This window comes from Agrilus planipennis, unplaced genomic scaffold, assembly GCF_000699045.2.
Source record: "Agrilus planipennis isolate EAB-ADULT unplaced genomic scaffold, Apla_2.0 scaffold38, whole genome shotgun sequence".
Lineage (NCBI taxonomy): Eukaryota > Metazoa > Arthropoda > Insecta > Coleoptera > Buprestidae > Agrilus > Agrilus planipennis.
The window spans coordinates 637,358-656,176 of record NW_020438882.1 but is presented as its reverse complement, the minus strand read 5'-3'; the positions used below and the strand labels follow the sequence as shown (position 1 = coordinate 656,176).

Below are 18,819 nucleotides of genomic sequence, written 5' to 3'. Positions count from 1 at the left end.
AGTATATGTATATAATTCTATCTAAAGTAATAGTTAATTTTATTCAATTTATATAGTTGTATTCTCTCATTAAATTACAAAAGTCACAAATATGTATCATTGCGTTTTCACCGCAATTGACTAATGATACAAGGAAGAAGACTATAGATAAGAGCAGAAACTACGTAGATTGCATGTTAATGTATGGCGCAAGCTGTAAAAGCGTCACTTACATTGGTCTTTGTAGTTCGCTGCGCAGTAAGGCAGTGCTCATCTTTGTTTTTGACAGCTGACAATACCGAAATTGATGCGCAGTCCTTCACTGCGCAGCGAACCCTTGCGCTGTTTATTTATTATTATTAATCGCCCAGTTATTGCTCCTACATCTAGTCTTTTTGGATACAAGGTAATACGTACTCGCTGCAGGTATGTTATTAAATGCCCGATACATTTATTTTTGAAAGAAATTACTTCACGGAAATTCAATAGGGTGTAAAAATGGCTTTTCCACATTCTGACCAGACTAAATTTTTTTTTTTTTTAACTTTAAGAATGGTAGTGGAAGTCAACATTTGACTCATATATTTGGCTTTTGAGTATTTTCTCAATTTTGTTATAAAATGTGCTTTACCTTAGCAATCAATTGCATATTGAAGGGTCCGGTCACCTCCAAAGAAGCGGCGATGGCTTTGGTGATGAGTTTAATTTTACCCAACGTTTCGGCATTAATATCTTGAGGTGGTGTTACTAACGTAGCATCTCCCGAATGCACGCCAGCGTTTTCAACGTGTTCGGACACGGCCATGCAAAGAATCACTCCGTCATAGGCAACGGCATCCACGTCAATTTCCTTCGATTCCAAAATAAATTTAGAAATGACAACCGGATGCTCTTTACTAACGTCACTGGCCTGATTTAGATAAGTTTTGAGATCGTTATCGGAATGCGCAACGTTCATTGCAGCCCCGCTGAGCACGTACGAAGGTCGTACTAAGCAGGGATAACCAACTTCTTCGCAAAATTCTATCGCAGATTGTAGATTTGTCAATTCTTTCCATCTTGGTTGCGATATGCCTATTTGGTCTAACATACGCGAAAATTTAAACCTATTTTCTGCACCGTCGACCGATTCGGGAGATGTTCCGAGGATTTTAGCTTCTTGCCTGTGCAAATCCATCGCTATGTTGTTCGGGAGTTGACCTCCCATCGACAAAACAATTCCGGATGCGCATTCAACGTTGTAAATGTCCATTACAACTTCAAATGAAATTTCTTCGAAATAAAGCCGGTCTGACATGTCATAGTCGGTGCTTACTGTTTCAGGATTGTAATTTACCATTATCGTTTTCTTGTTCAGTCGTCTCAGTTCGGTCAAACAGCTTACGGCGCACCAATCAAATTCTACCGAACTTCCTATTCTATAAACGCCAGATCCAATAACCATTATGTGCTCTTCATCGAAATTTAAATCGTGAGCAACGGCGTTGTATGTAAGGTATAAGTAATTCGTACTGGCCGGCCACTCTGCAGCAACTGTATCTATCTGTTTCACGAAGGGTAAGACGTTATTTTCACCCCTTAATTTTCTTATGGCTAGTTCCGTACTTTTAACAGCAGTTGCTATTTGTTTGTCAGAAAATCCCAGTTGTTTCGCTTTCAGTAGCGTTTCTTTATCTAATTTGTGTTGTTCTGTTTGTTCTAGAGAGGTAGTGAAATCGATTATGTTCTTCATTTTTTGTAAAAACCATGGGTCTATTTTGGTCAAGTCGTACAATTTATCAACGGAATATCCGCTCTTTAAAGCAGCTGCCAACACAAACATTCTTTTATCTGTTGGTTCTTTTAATTCGTTTTCATTTACTTGCTTAATGTATGGATCGAATCCTATGACGTTTTCGTCGACCATTCGAAATGCTTTTTGTAACGCTTCTTCAAACTTTCTTCCTATTGCCATAACTTCGCCGACACTCTTCATGGAACTGCCAATTTTTGTACAGACCCTTGAAAACTTGCTCAGGTCCCATCGCGGTATTTTGACGACGCAATAATCCAAACTTGGTTCGAAGCAAGCTGTTGTTACTCCTGTAACCGAGTTCTTGATGTCGGGTAATGAGATACCTAAAGAGAGTTTGGCTGCAACGTAAGCAAGCGGATATCCGGTGGCCTTACTTGCAAGCGCCGAACTTCTGGATAATCTTGCATTAACTTCTATAATATAATACTCTTCCGATGACGGATTTAGAGCGTACTGAATATTACATTCGCCAACGACCCCAAAGTGGCGGATAATTTTTATCGCCGTTGTTCTGAGCATATTGTACTCTTTATTGCTTAGTGTTTGACTAGGAGCCACAACTATCGATTCTCCAGTATGTATTCCCAAGGGATCTACGTTCTCCATATTACAAACCGTTATGCAATTATCGTAGGCATCCCGGACAACTTCGTACTCAACTTCCTTCCAACCCTTCAAGGATTTATCAATTATTAATTGATTGGAATGAGCAAGTGCCTGGCTGGCTAACGAGCTCAATTCGTCTTTGTCCTTAGCGAATCCAGAACCTAATCCTCCTAATGAAAATGCTGCTCTGGCCATGACGGGATAACCGAGCTTTTCGGCAGCTTTCAGAGCATCCATGACAGAATAAACTGCTTCGCTTGGAGCTACTTTCTCACCAATAGCAGATACTTTTTCCCGAAATATTTTTCTGTCTTCGGTTTCTATTATTGCGTCGATTGGTGTCCCCAAAATTTTCACCCCGTATTTCGCAAATACTCCAGATTTAGCCAGTTCCACGCCACAGTTCAAAGCCGTTTGTCCTCCAAATGTGAGAAGAATTCCTTCGGGCCTTTCCACTTTAATAACTTGTTCTACGTAAATCGGGACCAGGGGTAAAAAATAGACTTTGTCGGCCATTCCTTTCGACGTTTGAACCGTTGCTATGTTGGGGTTAATGAGGACCGTTTGAATGTTTTCTTCTTTCAAAGCTTTGATTGCCTGAGAGCCTGAATAGTCAAACTCTCCAGCTTGACCTATTGACAATCCTCCTGAACCAATGATTAATACCTTTTTTGGGAATACCGTACTGGGTGGTACAGAAGGAATGTACTTTAAAGTAGAATGCACTAAATCGTTAACGTTAGTAATCGAAGTTTTATACGTTTTCGCCAAGTCGAGAAATACGTCAAAAAGACATTCCAAATCTTCCGGGCCTGCTGTATGTTCTGGATGAAATTGTACGCTAAAATACGGCAGTTCTTTGTGAATGACTCCTTCATTTGTGAAATCGTTCGCATTATAAAAAAGCGTTTCCCACTCGGAAGGTAAAGAGTCTGAATCAATTGCAAATCCATGATTTTGTGAGGTCATGTAGCAACGTCCGGTTCTTTTATGGATGCATGGTTGATTGTGACCGCGATTGCCGTATCTGTAATATGACATTAACGATTTGTTTTTTGCAAAAGTACATGCAATTTAATACTTGCTTCATTTTATAACTCGCACAACCGATCGCTAAAGAGAGAATTTGGTGACCGAGACATATGCCAAAAATTGGCTTGATGGTTTTTGTTGAGAGGATATTTTTCAAGTTTTCAATTGTTGCTGACGCCATTAATGGATTTCCGGGACCATTACTAAGGAATAAGCCATCGTATTCTTCAATTTTTGGAAGATGATCAAAAGGCACTACATCTACCCTTGCCCCTCTATTCAGTAAACAGCGAATTTGATTGTATTTTAAACCACAATCTATTGTACAAATGCGTGGATGGCCGTTTGGATTGTATGTTCGAATGTTCTAGAACAGAATTAGGGAATAATCAAAAATCTCTCCAAACGGTGCTGTAAAACACACTAAAAAGCTCAAACCCCAACACCTTAAATAGGGCGCTAATAAAGTTACCTTCTCGAGTGACTCTGGGACTCTCTTCAATTCCTGAAGGTGGTAATTTTGTTACCCAAATGTACTTGCGGTGTTTAGCGTCATATTTTGGCGTTGGGGTTTGAGTTATTTATTGTTTTCCATAAATTTTCTTCTTAAAATAATAATATCAAAATCATTTACTTTTGTAGAAACTTCCTCGACAAGATTTCTGGAATTTGGATCATTAATTTTCGTTGACAAATTGTTATCTAAATGATGTACAATCCTTCCTAGAATAGTTCCCTTTTCTCTAATCATTTTTGTCAGTTCTCTAGTGTCAATTCCTTGGATTCCTGGAACATCTTGCTCCTCCAACCACTTTGAAAGAGTCTTGGAATTTCTCCAGTGACTTGGAAAGTCGCAATGCTCTCCAACAACTAATCCTGCAGCCCATATTTTCTCCGATTCAAAAAAACTGAAGTGTAAGAATTGTTATAAAGCTAATAACCTACATAATGGATCTGTATATACATATAGTATAATATTCTTACTATGGTAAACCATATTTATCTAACTGTGGTGCCGGAACGCCATAATTCCCAATTAATGGGTAGGTTAATATAAGTATCTGAGATCTGTAACTTGGATCGGTTAATGATTCTGGATAACCCACCATACCCGTTTGGAAAACTGAAGAATGACAAAATAACAAATACAGAAATTTGTTGGCTTATTAAAATACATAATAGGGGTCTTCAAACCCGGCTATCAAATGAATCCACTTGGAATAAATAGTAATAATTCAATATCATAGAAAAACATAATGGGGGGTTATTAGGGTGAAAGTATCGATAAAATGTTCATTTAATCAATTCTGTAACGGTTTGCTATTTTATTGATCTTCCCGAGTAAAAATAATTCATTAATTTTTCACTCAACTAAAATACCGCCAAATTAGCACCGTAAATTGTTCCAAAAAACGACGAAAAAAGGCCCGTTTGCAGGACTAAACCTCCGAAATAGCGCCGAAATAGCACTAAAATAGCACCGCATTTCAGTAAACCGCCAAAAAAGCACCGAAAAACCGCCGTTTTTCTACTAAAAGAGCGTTGGAACAGTACTCTTCTCGCATGAAATAACAAAAACTGATTAATTATTAATTAACTTTTATTTATGTTATAAAGTATTAAAGATTCTGAATATTGTAACAACTATCATTATTATTTGAACTATTATTACTATTGTTAATATTATGATTAATGTTATTATTACTTATTTTATTATTGCTATTTTCATAATAATTATGTGGCTGTGCATTATAATTCAATGCATCATCGCACCTGTCGCACCCACAGCAAATAGGCAGAAAAAATGTTATTATTCAAAAGTTATCCTACTGACATTAAAGTTAGTATACGTAATAATGCCCTCTAAATTATGACCTTCTTTCGGAAATGTAATATTTAAATTTTCAAAAGTCTGAGAAGTATTGTACATTTAAAAGAGAATATAAATATATGTATATTCATAAACATTAATATAAAATTTTTTTTACGACAAAAACCATCACTAACTATATCCTTATATCAATTTTAATTGATAAAAGTTATTAAATACTTTATGAATAAATTAATAATCCATAATCATTATTTTTGTATCTTGTGCTGTGTAGGAAGCCGTTTTCGGTGCTATTTTGGCGGTTTTTCGGTCGTTCTTGTAGACAGCCGTTTTCGGTGCTATTTCGGTGGTTTTTCGGTCGTTTTTGTAGGCAGCCGTTTTCGGTGCTATTTCGGCGCTTTTTCGGTCGTTTTAATAGAGGTATTTTGGTCGTATTTTAGAGTTTTTAATTTTTGTCGTATTCACCGGCGCTATTTCGGTGGTAAAATAGTAGTTTTTAGACATTTGGAGCTAATTCGGCGGTCTTTTAGTCTTTTTCATTTTTACTCGGGTTTCTTCCAAAATAAATAAAATAATAGATGCTAAACCTAAACCAATAAAAATATTTTATAAATGTATTTTTCAATTACAATTACACCAATAATATGGGTTTGGTAGTAACTGGTAATAAAGAAAAACTAGGGCAATTATAGTTTCAACAACAATTATTTGTAATTCACAACGGTATTGATTCACCGCACTGGGGCTATATCAAGTGATGATGTACTTGCAATGTGAAATGAATTATATATTTTATCTTTTCTGGGAACAATAACGAATGACAAATTGTCTTTGTGGTTGTTCATTAATAGCATGAGCCTTAGTACACTCAACAACCTATAATAAACAATATTTGGAAATGTTTATTTGCTATGTTACAAGTTACAAGATTCCTATTTGTAAACAAGACGTTCATACATTTAGGTATAACTATAATTGGTTGTATAATGTACCCGTTAACATACAAAATATCTATAAAACAAATGTTGTTTATATCATTATAGCGATAAATAATAAACACATATAATAAATTTATAGTAGGTTTAGTGTTATTTTTAAATTTTCATATTGAACTTTAAAATATCGTAAATTGCAATTAAACATTTATTGTTAAAATTTTACGCAAAAATAAATGAATTTCAGCTAAAGAAAGATCAATAGATTAAAATTTTTCCTGTAATTTTTTAATATTGTTAAATGCATGTCAAATATTATCCTTAGTATATTTGATTGAAACTAATCATGTTTAAGTCGACTTTTCGCATAAAGCTCATATGCAGAGATACTTATATTTAAAGTAGATAGCATCGTTCTAGCGCTATAAGCACTAACTTACATATTTTATAGAGTGACCAACTTTAAACAATAGGATATCTAATGGAACTGTAAGCAATTTTCATTTTTACATAACCCCAAATAAGTTTCGCGTTCGGTTTCTTTTATGTTTTAAACATTAAAATTGTCTTGTGAAACAAAATCTTACAAAAGTGTCGTATTTGAGTTTAAATTAATAGCTATAGTAATTTTGTGTAATTTATCATAATATTCCAACGATATAAGGTAACACATTATTATTTTATTAGCATAAGCAATTGAATCTCTTCTCTAAAGTTTCAATTAAAAACTACGGTTCAAATTATTAATTAAATTATTTATTAATCATTTCATTTAAAATTATTTTTAACAACATCGAAGATGTAAAAAATCGATTGATATAACAAATCGGTGTAAAACAAATGAATATCGTTGTTTGATTTGATATTGATACACACTTCGATATTAAAAGACTGCTTTTCTGTATGCAATTTATTTACACTATTTATAATAATTGATTGGGTTGGATAAAATTTGACTTGAATTGGTATAGTTGAATTTGAATACTTAATTAATTTGTGTAGTTGAATTGAAATAATTAATTGTCTGCACAAATATAGGAAATGCCCCTAAAGTAAAACGGACCCCTTGGTCCACGCTTTGGATGTTTCCGTGCACTCTTCAGGTACCCAGAAAAGCCCGACGTGATACCTACCTGAAGGGTGTAATAAAGAGGCCCCAAAGCTGTTTGTAAGCACAGTTTTATGTTAAATATTTATACCAGACATCATAATATACACGAAAAATAAATACAAACTAAAAACACGATAAAAATATACAAATATACAAACAAATAAACAACTCGACACCGATCAATCGTTGCAAAAAATAATAAAATCAATCCTCTGTCATCTACCGGAGTTCTCGCTATCTAAAATTTTTTTTTAATAATTAACACTAGGTACTACCTATTAATTAACGCAAAAGTAACTTGTATTGTAATTTTTCACCCAAAAATATCAGAAATGCAATAGGTTTAAGGATGAAAATTTCTCATCATGAGAAAAGTCAATAAATAATAATTATTTTTTTTTCAGTTTGTAGGAGTAGATAGTTGATTGGCTATATATAGGCAATATTTTAAATCTTTTGCCTATTGAAATATATTATTGAACTTAATTGTTATTTAAAAAATAACGAAAAACAAAAAAGGGTTTTTTTTTCTTGAAAATGTTTTAAATATGTGATTAGGCAGGTAATTACTTTAAAGATTTTTTTGTGTACAGTATATAGATAAAGTTTGATTTATGAAAATACTCGTAGATTCAGCGAGAGACAGATAATTGTAATTTATCAATAGCGTCCTTGTAATTAATGGCCATCCTTACATAATCGGCAAATATTAATATTGACATATTTTTATTTGTTTGGAGCTGTCTGGCGATGTTCTCATACCAACAGCTGTCCCCAAACTATCACGATTACAACTGTAATAATGTTGTTGTATAAACGTATACTAACATTGCTAAAAACATTATCAACGACGACCGGCTTCACCACGTGTTTTCATATACTTCTTTACTTACCAATTTCTCCTTCGGTTTGTTTTCGAGAACCAAACGGTACACCAGTAAAAACAACCCCGTTTTCTAGCACAAGATAGCACCTGTTGATTTCGGTTTCCTGTGGCGGCATTTTGAGAAAAAGAGCTTTTTACGTTTAAGCTCAAAGTCGTGCACTTCAGTGCTGGAATGTGTTCACGTCACTGATTCGTTTATTCGCTAAACGTAAGGACAGCAATTTTTCAATAAAAAAAGATAATTCGTTGGCGATATTACTTTTATTTTTATTTAGGAAAGAAACACTAATAGTTTTCCGCTTCGTACGCGTTTATTTATGGAAACTAAAGAACAAGTTATTACAAGTTGTCTGGATTTGAATAGCAAAACGGATTGCTATGAATGTGTGTATGTTTGTATCTATAAATGAATAGGTATTTGTTATGAAGATGAGAGTGGAGGGAAAGTAGTTGATTATTACCGCAACCTCGGGTACCGTTCAAGAATAAGTTATCGTTATCTCAGCTATGCATTTGTTCGTTATATCTGACTACTTTATTGTGCGTCTATCCAGTTACAAACACCATCAGTATTGTAATCTTGTTATAGTAATTACTAGAAAAAATACTTAAAATAAAAGGAGTTTACAGGCAGACGCATTGACTCAAATCTCTTAAAAATATGAACTGTAAGAAATTGCTCTAATATTGATTTAAAAAATTAGTAGATATTGCATATTATTTAGGTAAACAGGATGTGGCAGAACTGATTATAAAAATAGATTTGTTACTAAAATATGTTATGACACAATTTTTGAAGATAACATTTTATTTGCCAAGTACGACATACTTACAATTGCTTCTAAAAATCGTATTCTTTCAGTAGTTTAAAGGTTTTTTTTGAATAAGTACCTATCAGGTACTACAGTTACAAAATGAAAAACAGAAAATGGATAATCCTAAATGCTCCTGCTTAAATAGTAATAACAGATTTAAAATTAAGGGTGGAGAATTTATTNAATGTCCCAGACCAAAACGTCGACAACAGACCAAAAGAAGTTGAAAATGAAAATTTTGAAAAAACATTAAAAAAAATTATTTTGGGTCGAACCTACAATTATTTTATCTTCATTAGTGTAATAACTTAAGAGTTATTGTTTATAAATAAATACGTGCCCACTATTTACTATTTACTGTTATCAAATAAGTGTATTACAAATTATAATTAGATAAATTAAAATTCAGTTTAATTATAATACCAAAATGATAGCAAATGTTACATATTTTAGTTCATAATTACATTTGTTATTAAACGGAATTGTAAATGTAATAAAACTTTAAAGTATTTATTTTGACAAGATTTTATTATTCGACATTAAGCAAATAATTTCAACAAAACATCTAACTAATGCCAGAAATGCATTTCTCCTTCAATTCACCTTGTTTATGTTCATCGTCAAACCCACTGCTGCCTGAACCTTATCTCTTCTTTTTTGTTGTAAGACGTTCACTTACGAGTTTTTGCTCGAATTTATCGTTTGTACCATACTGATCAGTAATGGCATCATCTATGAATTTATCCTTTTGAAATAGAACATTTCAGTCTAGTACTAATCGGTGTAACATATTATCGACATCAATAAAAAGAATCGGCAGAAAGACAGAATCTTTTAAAAGTGAACGCGAATAGTTTATGATATTTAATGACATTTATTAGTGATTATATTATCTACATAACTACGACATCGGAAATGAACTTTATTAAATAATTACGAAAAAAAATTGTCAAATTGCCTGATACAAAACCAAAGTTGTTGTGGTAAGTCTTTTTAATTTCATTTATGTTTTTATATGTAGTGAACTAACAGGTAGAATAAATAAATAAAAACAAATAATAACGTAAAATATGTATGTCCATCTTAAAAAATTCATACATTATATTATTATCTCAACGTCGAAACTTCTGGAACACTTATTCGGTATTAGATAATTATAAAAGGAAGTTTAAGTGTGATCCGCTTCATATACGTATGAGTTATACATCGTTGAATTGCTTATGAAGAGAGCTTCCGAATGAGCTATATCTCAATGATCGAGGATAAAGGGGAGAGAAGATACGATGGGGTTGGGGTTAATCTTTAACAGGTACTGTATAAATCAACCTCCGATGCAGTACCTATATGCCCCGCTTCATAGGCCGTCGAAAACTTAAAATAAGAGGTTTCGAATGAGTTGCATTTTAAGGTTAGGTTAGGCCAGGCCAGGCTAGGTTAGATTAGCTAACAATAGATACCCTTATATCATCCCTCCGCCTCATCTCCAACCATTGGGATACATGTCATTCAAAAGCTCTGATCATAAACTTGCCTAGGATGAATGATTCTAAAATAAATGAAGGAGAGTTTAGATATATTGGACCGGAAACCATCCGAAAGGTACTTACTGTGCCATATTGTGTATGTTACCGTTAAAGAAGGTAAAACGGTAAAATAACTACTGCATATATGTGTATGTTTAAATTTATTATAATGTAGAAATACATAAAAAAATCTATTTTTATATACATTTTAAATATTTACAACAATTTCTTGAATATTAAATAAGGCTTTAGATTAAACGAGTAACAAAATTTCCTGTTATTAAAACAGCTACCTATCAATCAGTGCCACAAATTAGTAGATGAATGATTGAATCGCAATGCTTCTCGGAGAAAATAATAAGATAATAACTTAATAACAATTACACACAAGTGTTTGAAATGGACACTTGAAATATTAAGGTCGCTTCTTTCTTTACAATTAGTTTGAAAACATATTACCGTTGACCTAGCTGCATAAAAAGAAATGACTGAAATGGCCAAACAAAAAGGTAAATTTTTAAAGATTTTTAAAAGTTACACTTTCTCTGAAAAACTGTCCACAGCGAGTAACTATCAATTGTGTGATGTTCAAAAGCACACATTTCTTTACTTCATATTCCTTTGGAAAGAGTTGTTATTATTATATTACATAACTATTTCACTTCAGCATCCGAATACTTCAATCATTTAGTTCGTAGTGTTGTCTCTGTTCTTAAGATTTTTGCCAAATATTCTTCTACTACCTCGAAATAGAATTAATAGTTTCGCGTATCCAATCTGCGTTTGATGTTATCTTGTCATACATCCTAGGTCTTCCCATGGAACATCCAATTCTCCAATTCGTTACGCCCACTAAAGCCCATCGGGCACTAGAGAGGAGGCAAAGCATGGGACTTCCGGCATATTCTTCCTCCTATGAAAGAAATTATGCATGTCGAGTTAAAGTCTAAAAATATGGTTGAATATTCTTCTTTTGCATTTTTTTACGGTTGAGGTCCGTTATTCGTCCATGTGTTTATACATATTTAGTCAATAATAATAGTAAATAAATATGAGACTCAAAGAACCCCTAAACCCAAAGTCGATTTTCTCTTCCTTTGAAGATGCTACATGCATTGGCGAAATATGTGTGGAAGTTTTTAATTTTTTCAAAAGTAATTTTTTTTCTTGTTTTCTTTTTCTTCATTAATTTGCTTAGGACAATTTATAATGTGTATTAAAGTCATGGTTGAATCGAATTCACAGGATGTTTGTTTAACACAAGACTAGCGTACTTAAAAAGACAAAGTATAGGGTACTATTATTCGGTTGGATTAACGTGCTAACGAATCCGATTAAGTTGTCCAATTGTATCACAAAGGTTTCACTTTAGATTTTGTATCCGTTTTACGATGTACAATTTTTTTTCGTAGATCTGACAGGATATTGGTGTTGTTCACAATAAATAATTATGTCTTTGTTTTCGACTTTCAAGCAAAACGAAAACTTACATTTTATCACTTAATTACCTCAAACGGTAAGCGCCTTGTTGAGACAGATTGAAAACCGATTTTTATCTGGATTGGTTGTATAATTAAAAAATTAATTAAGCAATGAATATAAGTATTAAGTATCATGTATACCACCTCGAGTCACAGAGAAATAGTTATTGGTGTAACATTGGAATATTAGCAGTTATTAATGTTTTTGTTGTTTGATATGTTCAGGTACCTAAGTAAATTTCTGGCAAATTTTTAAAATAAACTGCGTGCAAATCTAAAATACCTCCTTGAATTCAAGTAGTTATGTACGTAAAGGTCTTCAATACTCATAGTCCAGTCGATAGAGACTCCGGGCGGGAGTTGTATATCCCTGTATATTTTTAAACTTCGAAGAAGTGTGTGTTAACAAATGGGGGAAGTCTAAAATTGGCAAAAACCAGGTTTTTAGATCTAGAAGGCAAGGTAATTTTTACAATAAACAATCAATATAAAAGAAATTGGAATTTTTGACGACTTTTTGAGATTTGCGCAATAACTAATTGATAAAATTAATCGTACCGCAGCTCAAATTAAAGGTTTTTAATTTCTCTACAATTTTTAATTGAAACTTTTCTTTCTAAAAGGCATAACCTGCCTTCTAGATCTAAAAACCTAGTTTTTAATAACTTTGGACCTTCCCGATTTGTTAACGCACACTTTCTTGAAGTTTAAAAATATACAAGGATGCTTAACTTTTCCCAGTCTACAACAAGGAACAAGGAACTCCTGTCCGGTAACAAATTTATATCTGGAAAATTCTCTATTGACTGGACTATCATAATTACAATTGACGAAAAACGCAGTTTTTCTGCAATACTTACACTGCAATCGTTTTCGCCGTAGACTGCTCCAGTGCATAAGCTGTTAGCAGTAGAAATGCTGACATTTTCGCATTTGTCCATGTTGGCTACTTGGATTTGTACCCTTTGTAATTGTCCCCTCATTCTCGACCATCCCAGAGCGTTACAATAGGTCGCGTTACTTAACAAAAACTCTTTGTCATCTTCCGGTAGACATACCGGTCTGACAAAGTCTGTCAGAGCTACCGGATATTCCAATTTGACCATGGCAATAGTACTACCTTCGACGGGTGACTTTACCATCCCAACAATCCTTCGTTCTTGTTGCCACGGGGATGAACTCGTGATACGTATCGTTCCTAAACGCACGGACCATTCTGCCTTTGGTTGGCCTTGGAAGCAGGAAGCTGTCGTGATGACCCAATCTGGAGAGACCAAAGTTCCGTCGCAAACGTGAACGTCTTGTTTGAACAGGGCTGTATGCCAAGGCCAATCCCCGTAAGATGACATTTTTGATAAACCGTTTATTCCCGCAGATGGCGGTCTGGTTGTTTGAATTCCGCAAACTTTATAGAAAGAAATTTGTTATAAAAGGATATTCCCGTATCGAAAAATACAAGTTTTATTCAAGAAATTCGATATAATAACTGCAAACATTAGCGATTTTCAAAAATATGATTAGATAGGAAAGGGAAAGAGCGCGTACATATGATTCGTACATTTAGAAAAAGCTTTTGACAATGTTAAATGGAACAGTATGTTACATAGACGTACTTGATAATGTAAGGATGAGTTACAGAGACTGAAGAGTGATATATAGTTTGTATAGAGAGTAACAAGCATTTATAGAACTGAAACAGTAACGTAGGGAAGTAAATATGGTAGGAAGGAAGTCAGATAAGGATGCACAGGGTCACTGCTACTTCTTTATTTATATATCGAATAATAAGCATTATTAAAAGACAGGACAACTTTAAAAATATTGGTATGCATGGGAATGAGCGAATATAAATACAAGAGACGAAAAATTAGAAAAGTTGCTGATGGAAAGGAAAAGGTTAGAAACGTTCAAAATGTGGTGTTACAGGCGAATGATGACGATACCGTGGATAGAGAAGATTAGAAATGAGGAGGTATTAGAAAGAATAGGAGAACAGAGGACTCTATGGAAGTCAATATAAAATAGGCGAGATAGGTTGGTAGGACACCTTCTGAGGCATGAAGGTCTAGTCAGAGACATATTAGAGGCAGAAACAGGAGTTAGGAGGAGTAGGTGTAGTCCTAGATTAGATTACTGATCATAAATAGTTAAGGATTTTAAGGGGTTTTAGAAAAATGCGAAGATTAGTTCAGGGTAGGAAAGTGTGGAGATGCGTGCTCAACCAGTCTTAGGACTGACAACCCTCTGCGATGATTATAAATACGTTATATGAAGGTAGTATGCTCAACAACTAGAAACATTTCGACCTTGAAAGCACGCTCTTAATGAGACAAATATCAATCCCTTTTATTCCAGAGTAGGGTTGTATCGTTTACAAATCGATTGAATGAAAGTTCAATTAATGGCTCCTTATAAGGAATTGATTACTTACGCTAGTACATAATAGATTTGGCATTTACTGTATATGAAGTTCTATCACGTACTAGCCTTTAGCATTTAAGTAGTTGTATCAATTGTAGTTGAAATACGTCGACGAGTGCTTTGGTACTGTACCTAATGTGTTGTGTAATATTTAGTTAAGTACTTCTAGGTTCTGAAGTTTAAATTATCTTATAATAAGAATACCTCCTTATACATATTATGTGGGGAAATTTTTTGAAGTGAGCATGTTGAAAAAGTAGCTACACAATATTTTTAGAAGGTTCTGACTTTACAACTTTCGAATAGAAACTTAGTCTCACATTTGAGATCAAAATGAATTTGGCAATGTTATAGATTATGGAATCATAGAATTTTGTTCTTACCTATATCAGAGCATTCGACTTTTAAAACTTGTTTACTGGGGCATTCACTTCTAACGAAATTAATTTGAGATCCTTTAGGTTCCTTAATGACAACATATGGCACGTTGGGTTCTTGATCTATCTCGACGCTCACTGATAATAATTTCCTTACAAAAAACGAAACAATTAGGCTGTTCAAAGCAAATAATGTATAAATAAAAGTCAGTAAAATTATAAAATGACAGCATTTAGTGCGGGCCTACACATTTTATAGTCCTTGATCCAGTTAACATTTAATTTTGTGAAGTGACTGGGAAATTGTAACAAGTTGTACTTTATTTAGAACATTGGGACATTTAATTATATATGTATAAAGTAGTAGTAGACGTACTTGAATGTCAGGGTTTTGCATAAAGATGCAGCAACGGTGTGCAATACCTCGGAGGTTTCGTTTTCGCCAAGCTTCATACCGGGCGGCGTTTCCGCGCAAAGTTTGCCCACTTGTCCTTTTTCGTTGAAAGTCACGAATCCTTCGGAATGATAGCGGGGAAGGTGTGGCGTCACGATGTTGGCCGACGTCACGTTTGCCACGCTAGGCGCTAGGCTCACTGCGATGCAGAAGACGGAAAACAATATAAACGAAAAAAATTAAAAATGAAAGTCACGTTACGCTACAAAGCATAACTAAAGTATAGTAATAATAATAATTATTATTATTATTGTTATAATTGCAAGAAACGGTTTTCGATTTCGTTGATCAACGACCTCAAACAAAAGTCGACATGTGTCAAAATGTTTGTTTGATTGTTTTGTAACCCTTTGTGTAAGTTTTACTGAAATGACAGCGTGATTTTTACAAAATTTTTAAGTTCATTGAACTGCAAATGTTATAATTTGAACGTTGTCTGTATTAATATTTTTTAAGTGTCGATTTGATGTAATGCTCAAAATGAATTGATTAACGATTTTTTTTTAATTTCAAGCTGCACATTTTTTGATCTACCTAAATGAACAAAATTGTATACCATTCTCTCTCTTTTTTATTTCCGTAATTTGCAATTCGAAAATGTACAACAATTCACACAGGTAGAGTACAGTAAATACTACAAGAAAAATGCCTCTGGAATTTTTATAATAGACCTACACCATGAACATCAAGAACAAATATTGACTACCATTCAAAATAATATTGTCGTTTTTATTTTAGTATTTAGAAATTGTAATATTTCGGTATTGTTTAAGTATATATGAATCTCTCTTTCAAACAGCGAGATTTCATTCTTTTATGTAGTTTTCTCATTAACCTAGGTGCATTAGATGCCTTAATAACTATCGCGTTTTCAAAATTCGCCCCTGCTGTTATATATATATCATTAATCAGGCTAGCGTTGTTCTGATCGAGGAAATAAGGCACTAAACTTTCAAATTTTGTGCAGCAGGTCGGATCGAGATGCGGTTTTCTGCATACAATTCGTCAGACCGTCTACAAACTTTGTGAATATAAGAGATCAATTCATTTTCAAAAATGCATAAGTGCATAAGAAAAATGCAATATTTAAATCCATTGCAAAGTTGCTATATAAATAAAAAAAAATTGGTCAATAATGACATAACAAGTCCAATTTTGTTACTCGGAAATTCTGATTTTGAAGATTAAGGAATATGCAGTCGGCGATTGTTTCCGAGGTACGTAGGACTCAGAGCGACCATCATACGCGTCGTCTCCAGGAGTTATGTTTTAAATTCCTTAAAAATCAATCGAAATTATTTACCCGGGGGTTTTAAAGACCGCTGAACACGAAAGTATAACTGGCGACGACCTCCGAGGTATTTTGGGTCCGATGATCAGTAACTTCTTTATCTATTAANTCTAAGAAACACTTCAAACCGTTTTACTTCCTAGAACAGAACTTCATTCCAGAAAATAACTTAACCGGATAATTTACTGCAAGTTCTTACGGAATTACGGAGATAAGTATCTGATTTCTGGTGTGCGGTTTCTAGGTAAGAATTAAATAAAATAAAAATAAAAAAAAAAACAGAAGAATGAGGAATAAAAATGATTTGAAGAAATACGTACAGCAACCTCTTTCGTCACTGCCGTCGGGGCATTGCACTCTTCCATCGCATCTTTTCGAAGGATGAATGCAGACACGACCGACACCGCAATGAACATGGTCACTAGGGCAGTAAGAACACGAGAATTCATCTGACAAATCCTGACAATCTATTACTCCATCGCAGATCCTCGGTGATAAGGCGCGAGATTGCATCTCTTGTACGCAATCTGTGACAAAAAATATTCAGTGTATTATACCGATGTTATCGGCACATTGGTTTAATTATGATCTTCACTTATCACCCATTGCATTGCCTACAAAACCATTTAACTGCTAAGGATTCTAAATTTGCACCACCAATGGCAGAGGTTTCAGATTATTCATTAATTACGGGAAAACCCTGAGAATAAGAATATCCCAGGCCAAAACGTCGACAAAAGACCAAATGGAAATGAAAATTTTGAATAAACACATTAAAAAAAATAATTATTTTGGGTCGAACCTACAATTATTTTATTTTCATTAGTGTAATAACTTAAGAGAAGAACAAGAAGAATTTTATTGAGCAATTAAATTGGGCTTATTAATGATTAATTATTAAATAATTAATAACGAAAATAGATAAGTACTAATAATAATTTTGACTCTATTAATTATGTTTTATGCAATGTTGTGTGCATTTATTTAATCAAATAGATTATAGACGAAATTATTGCCAATAATTACAAGGACTGGTTTTGGCGGTGTTGTACAGCACTAGAAAGTTCAACCCCAACACCATACCACGCCACCGAAGGTCCGGAGTATTTTTCGATAACATCAGGGACTAATCTCTTCATGAACCATGGGTGCCTATTTTGCCCAACATTGGCTAAAATGTACGGACGATATTTTTCTTGTTTTTGATTTAAACTCTCATAATAATTGTCGAAGTAAAAAATGGTGTCAAGCTATAATTTTCGGATACATCGGTACAAAAAAATAGGAATTCTTTAGAATTCGATATCTGTAGAAAACCCAAAAACACTTCCATATATATAACTAAAGACTCTTATCATTGTAGATAATATAAAATGACCAATTTTAATTACCTTATGCGAAGGTTTCTCAGTTTTGCACCAAACAGAGATAGGTAATACCATAACGAACTTCGCGCAATTAAAAATATTGTCAAAAAAAGTGACTAAAATTGTAATATTATTGATAAAATACTCAGTAAAATATAATTTAAGAATCTCATTGCAAGATTTTCAACTTTTCGAGAAGACAGCATCAAAATCAATGTTATTGCAATGTCACATTTTGCGTAAGATTGTTTGAAACTCTTTTCGGTGACGCTAAAGATGAAATTCCTTTGTAAAAAATATATTGGAAAAACTAAACACTTTTGTTAGATTCAAAGAATATTTGTTCACGTCAGGTTTGGTAGAACTGAAAAATCTAGTAGGTACTGCCCAACATATTTTTGCTGAAAACCATAGGATCAATATCGACAATCTTAAATTAGTTAAGAAAATTAGAAATAATAACTTGCTTGATAATTTTGGTATGCTTAAATAAAGAAGCCGATTAAGTACAAGGATCCTTTCCCTAATTCTCGACTGTTCAGTCTAATTTTAATCTTTTCTAAGGTCCACCGAATATTACAGTTGACATATCGAGTTATGGTCACTGGACCATAATAATGTTTACCTTACCTTTGGTCTTTAGTCCACTTCAGTCCCTGAAGAATCTGACTTTGTTATAGTAAAGTACTTCGAACGTTCAGTGTCGTGTTTTGACATTAGGGTTTGAGTTTTATTTGGCATTCAAAAATACCATTACTTAATAAAATTCCATTCTGCTTCTCAAAATAAGAAACACATCACTTTGTTGTATAGCATGGCACCTCTTATAAAATAAATTAAGAATGATTTCAGTAGATGTAGATTTTATTAGTTTACTATTTACAATGGCGTAAAATATCAGATTAAAGAATGAGA

General features: G+C 33.5%; 2 protein-coding genes across 2 annotated transcripts in view; both read right to left on the bottom strand.

Moving 5' to 3' along the window:
- The window catches only part of LOC108745207 (CAD protein), a 28,138-nt gene extending 19,306 nt beyond the window's left edge, over nt 1–8,832 (bottom strand). Inside the window, exons 1-5 of the mRNA XM_018481332.2 lie at nt 8,183–8,832; nt 4,397–4,535; nt 4,047–4,320; nt 3,466–3,779; nt 611–3,407 (exon numbers count right to left, since the gene is read on the bottom strand). Of these exons, the coding sequence (XP_018336834.1) occupies nt 611–3,407; nt 3,466–3,779; nt 4,047–4,320; nt 4,397–4,535; nt 8,183–8,291 (3,633 nt within the window). The 5' untranslated portion in view covers nt 8,292–8,832. The remainder of the gene's footprint in view (nt 1–610; nt 3,408–3,465; nt 3,780–4,046; nt 4,321–4,396; nt 4,536–8,182) is intronic.
- Nucleotides 8,833–10,733: 1,901 nt separating this feature from the next.
- The window catches only part of LOC108745211 (atrial natriuretic peptide-converting enzyme), a gene marked incomplete at its 5' end in the record, with an annotated part of 31,310 nt that continues 23,224 nt past the window's right edge, over nt 10,734–18,819 (bottom strand). Inside the window, 4 exons of the mRNA XM_025981556.1 lie at nt 10,734–11,426; nt 12,855–13,399; nt 14,799–14,944; nt 15,169–15,385. Coding sequence (XP_025837341.1) covers nt 11,253–11,426; nt 12,855–13,399; nt 14,799–14,944; nt 15,169–15,385 — 1,082 coding nt within the window. The remainder of the gene's footprint in view (nt 11,427–12,854; nt 13,400–14,798; nt 14,945–15,168; nt 15,386–18,819) is intronic.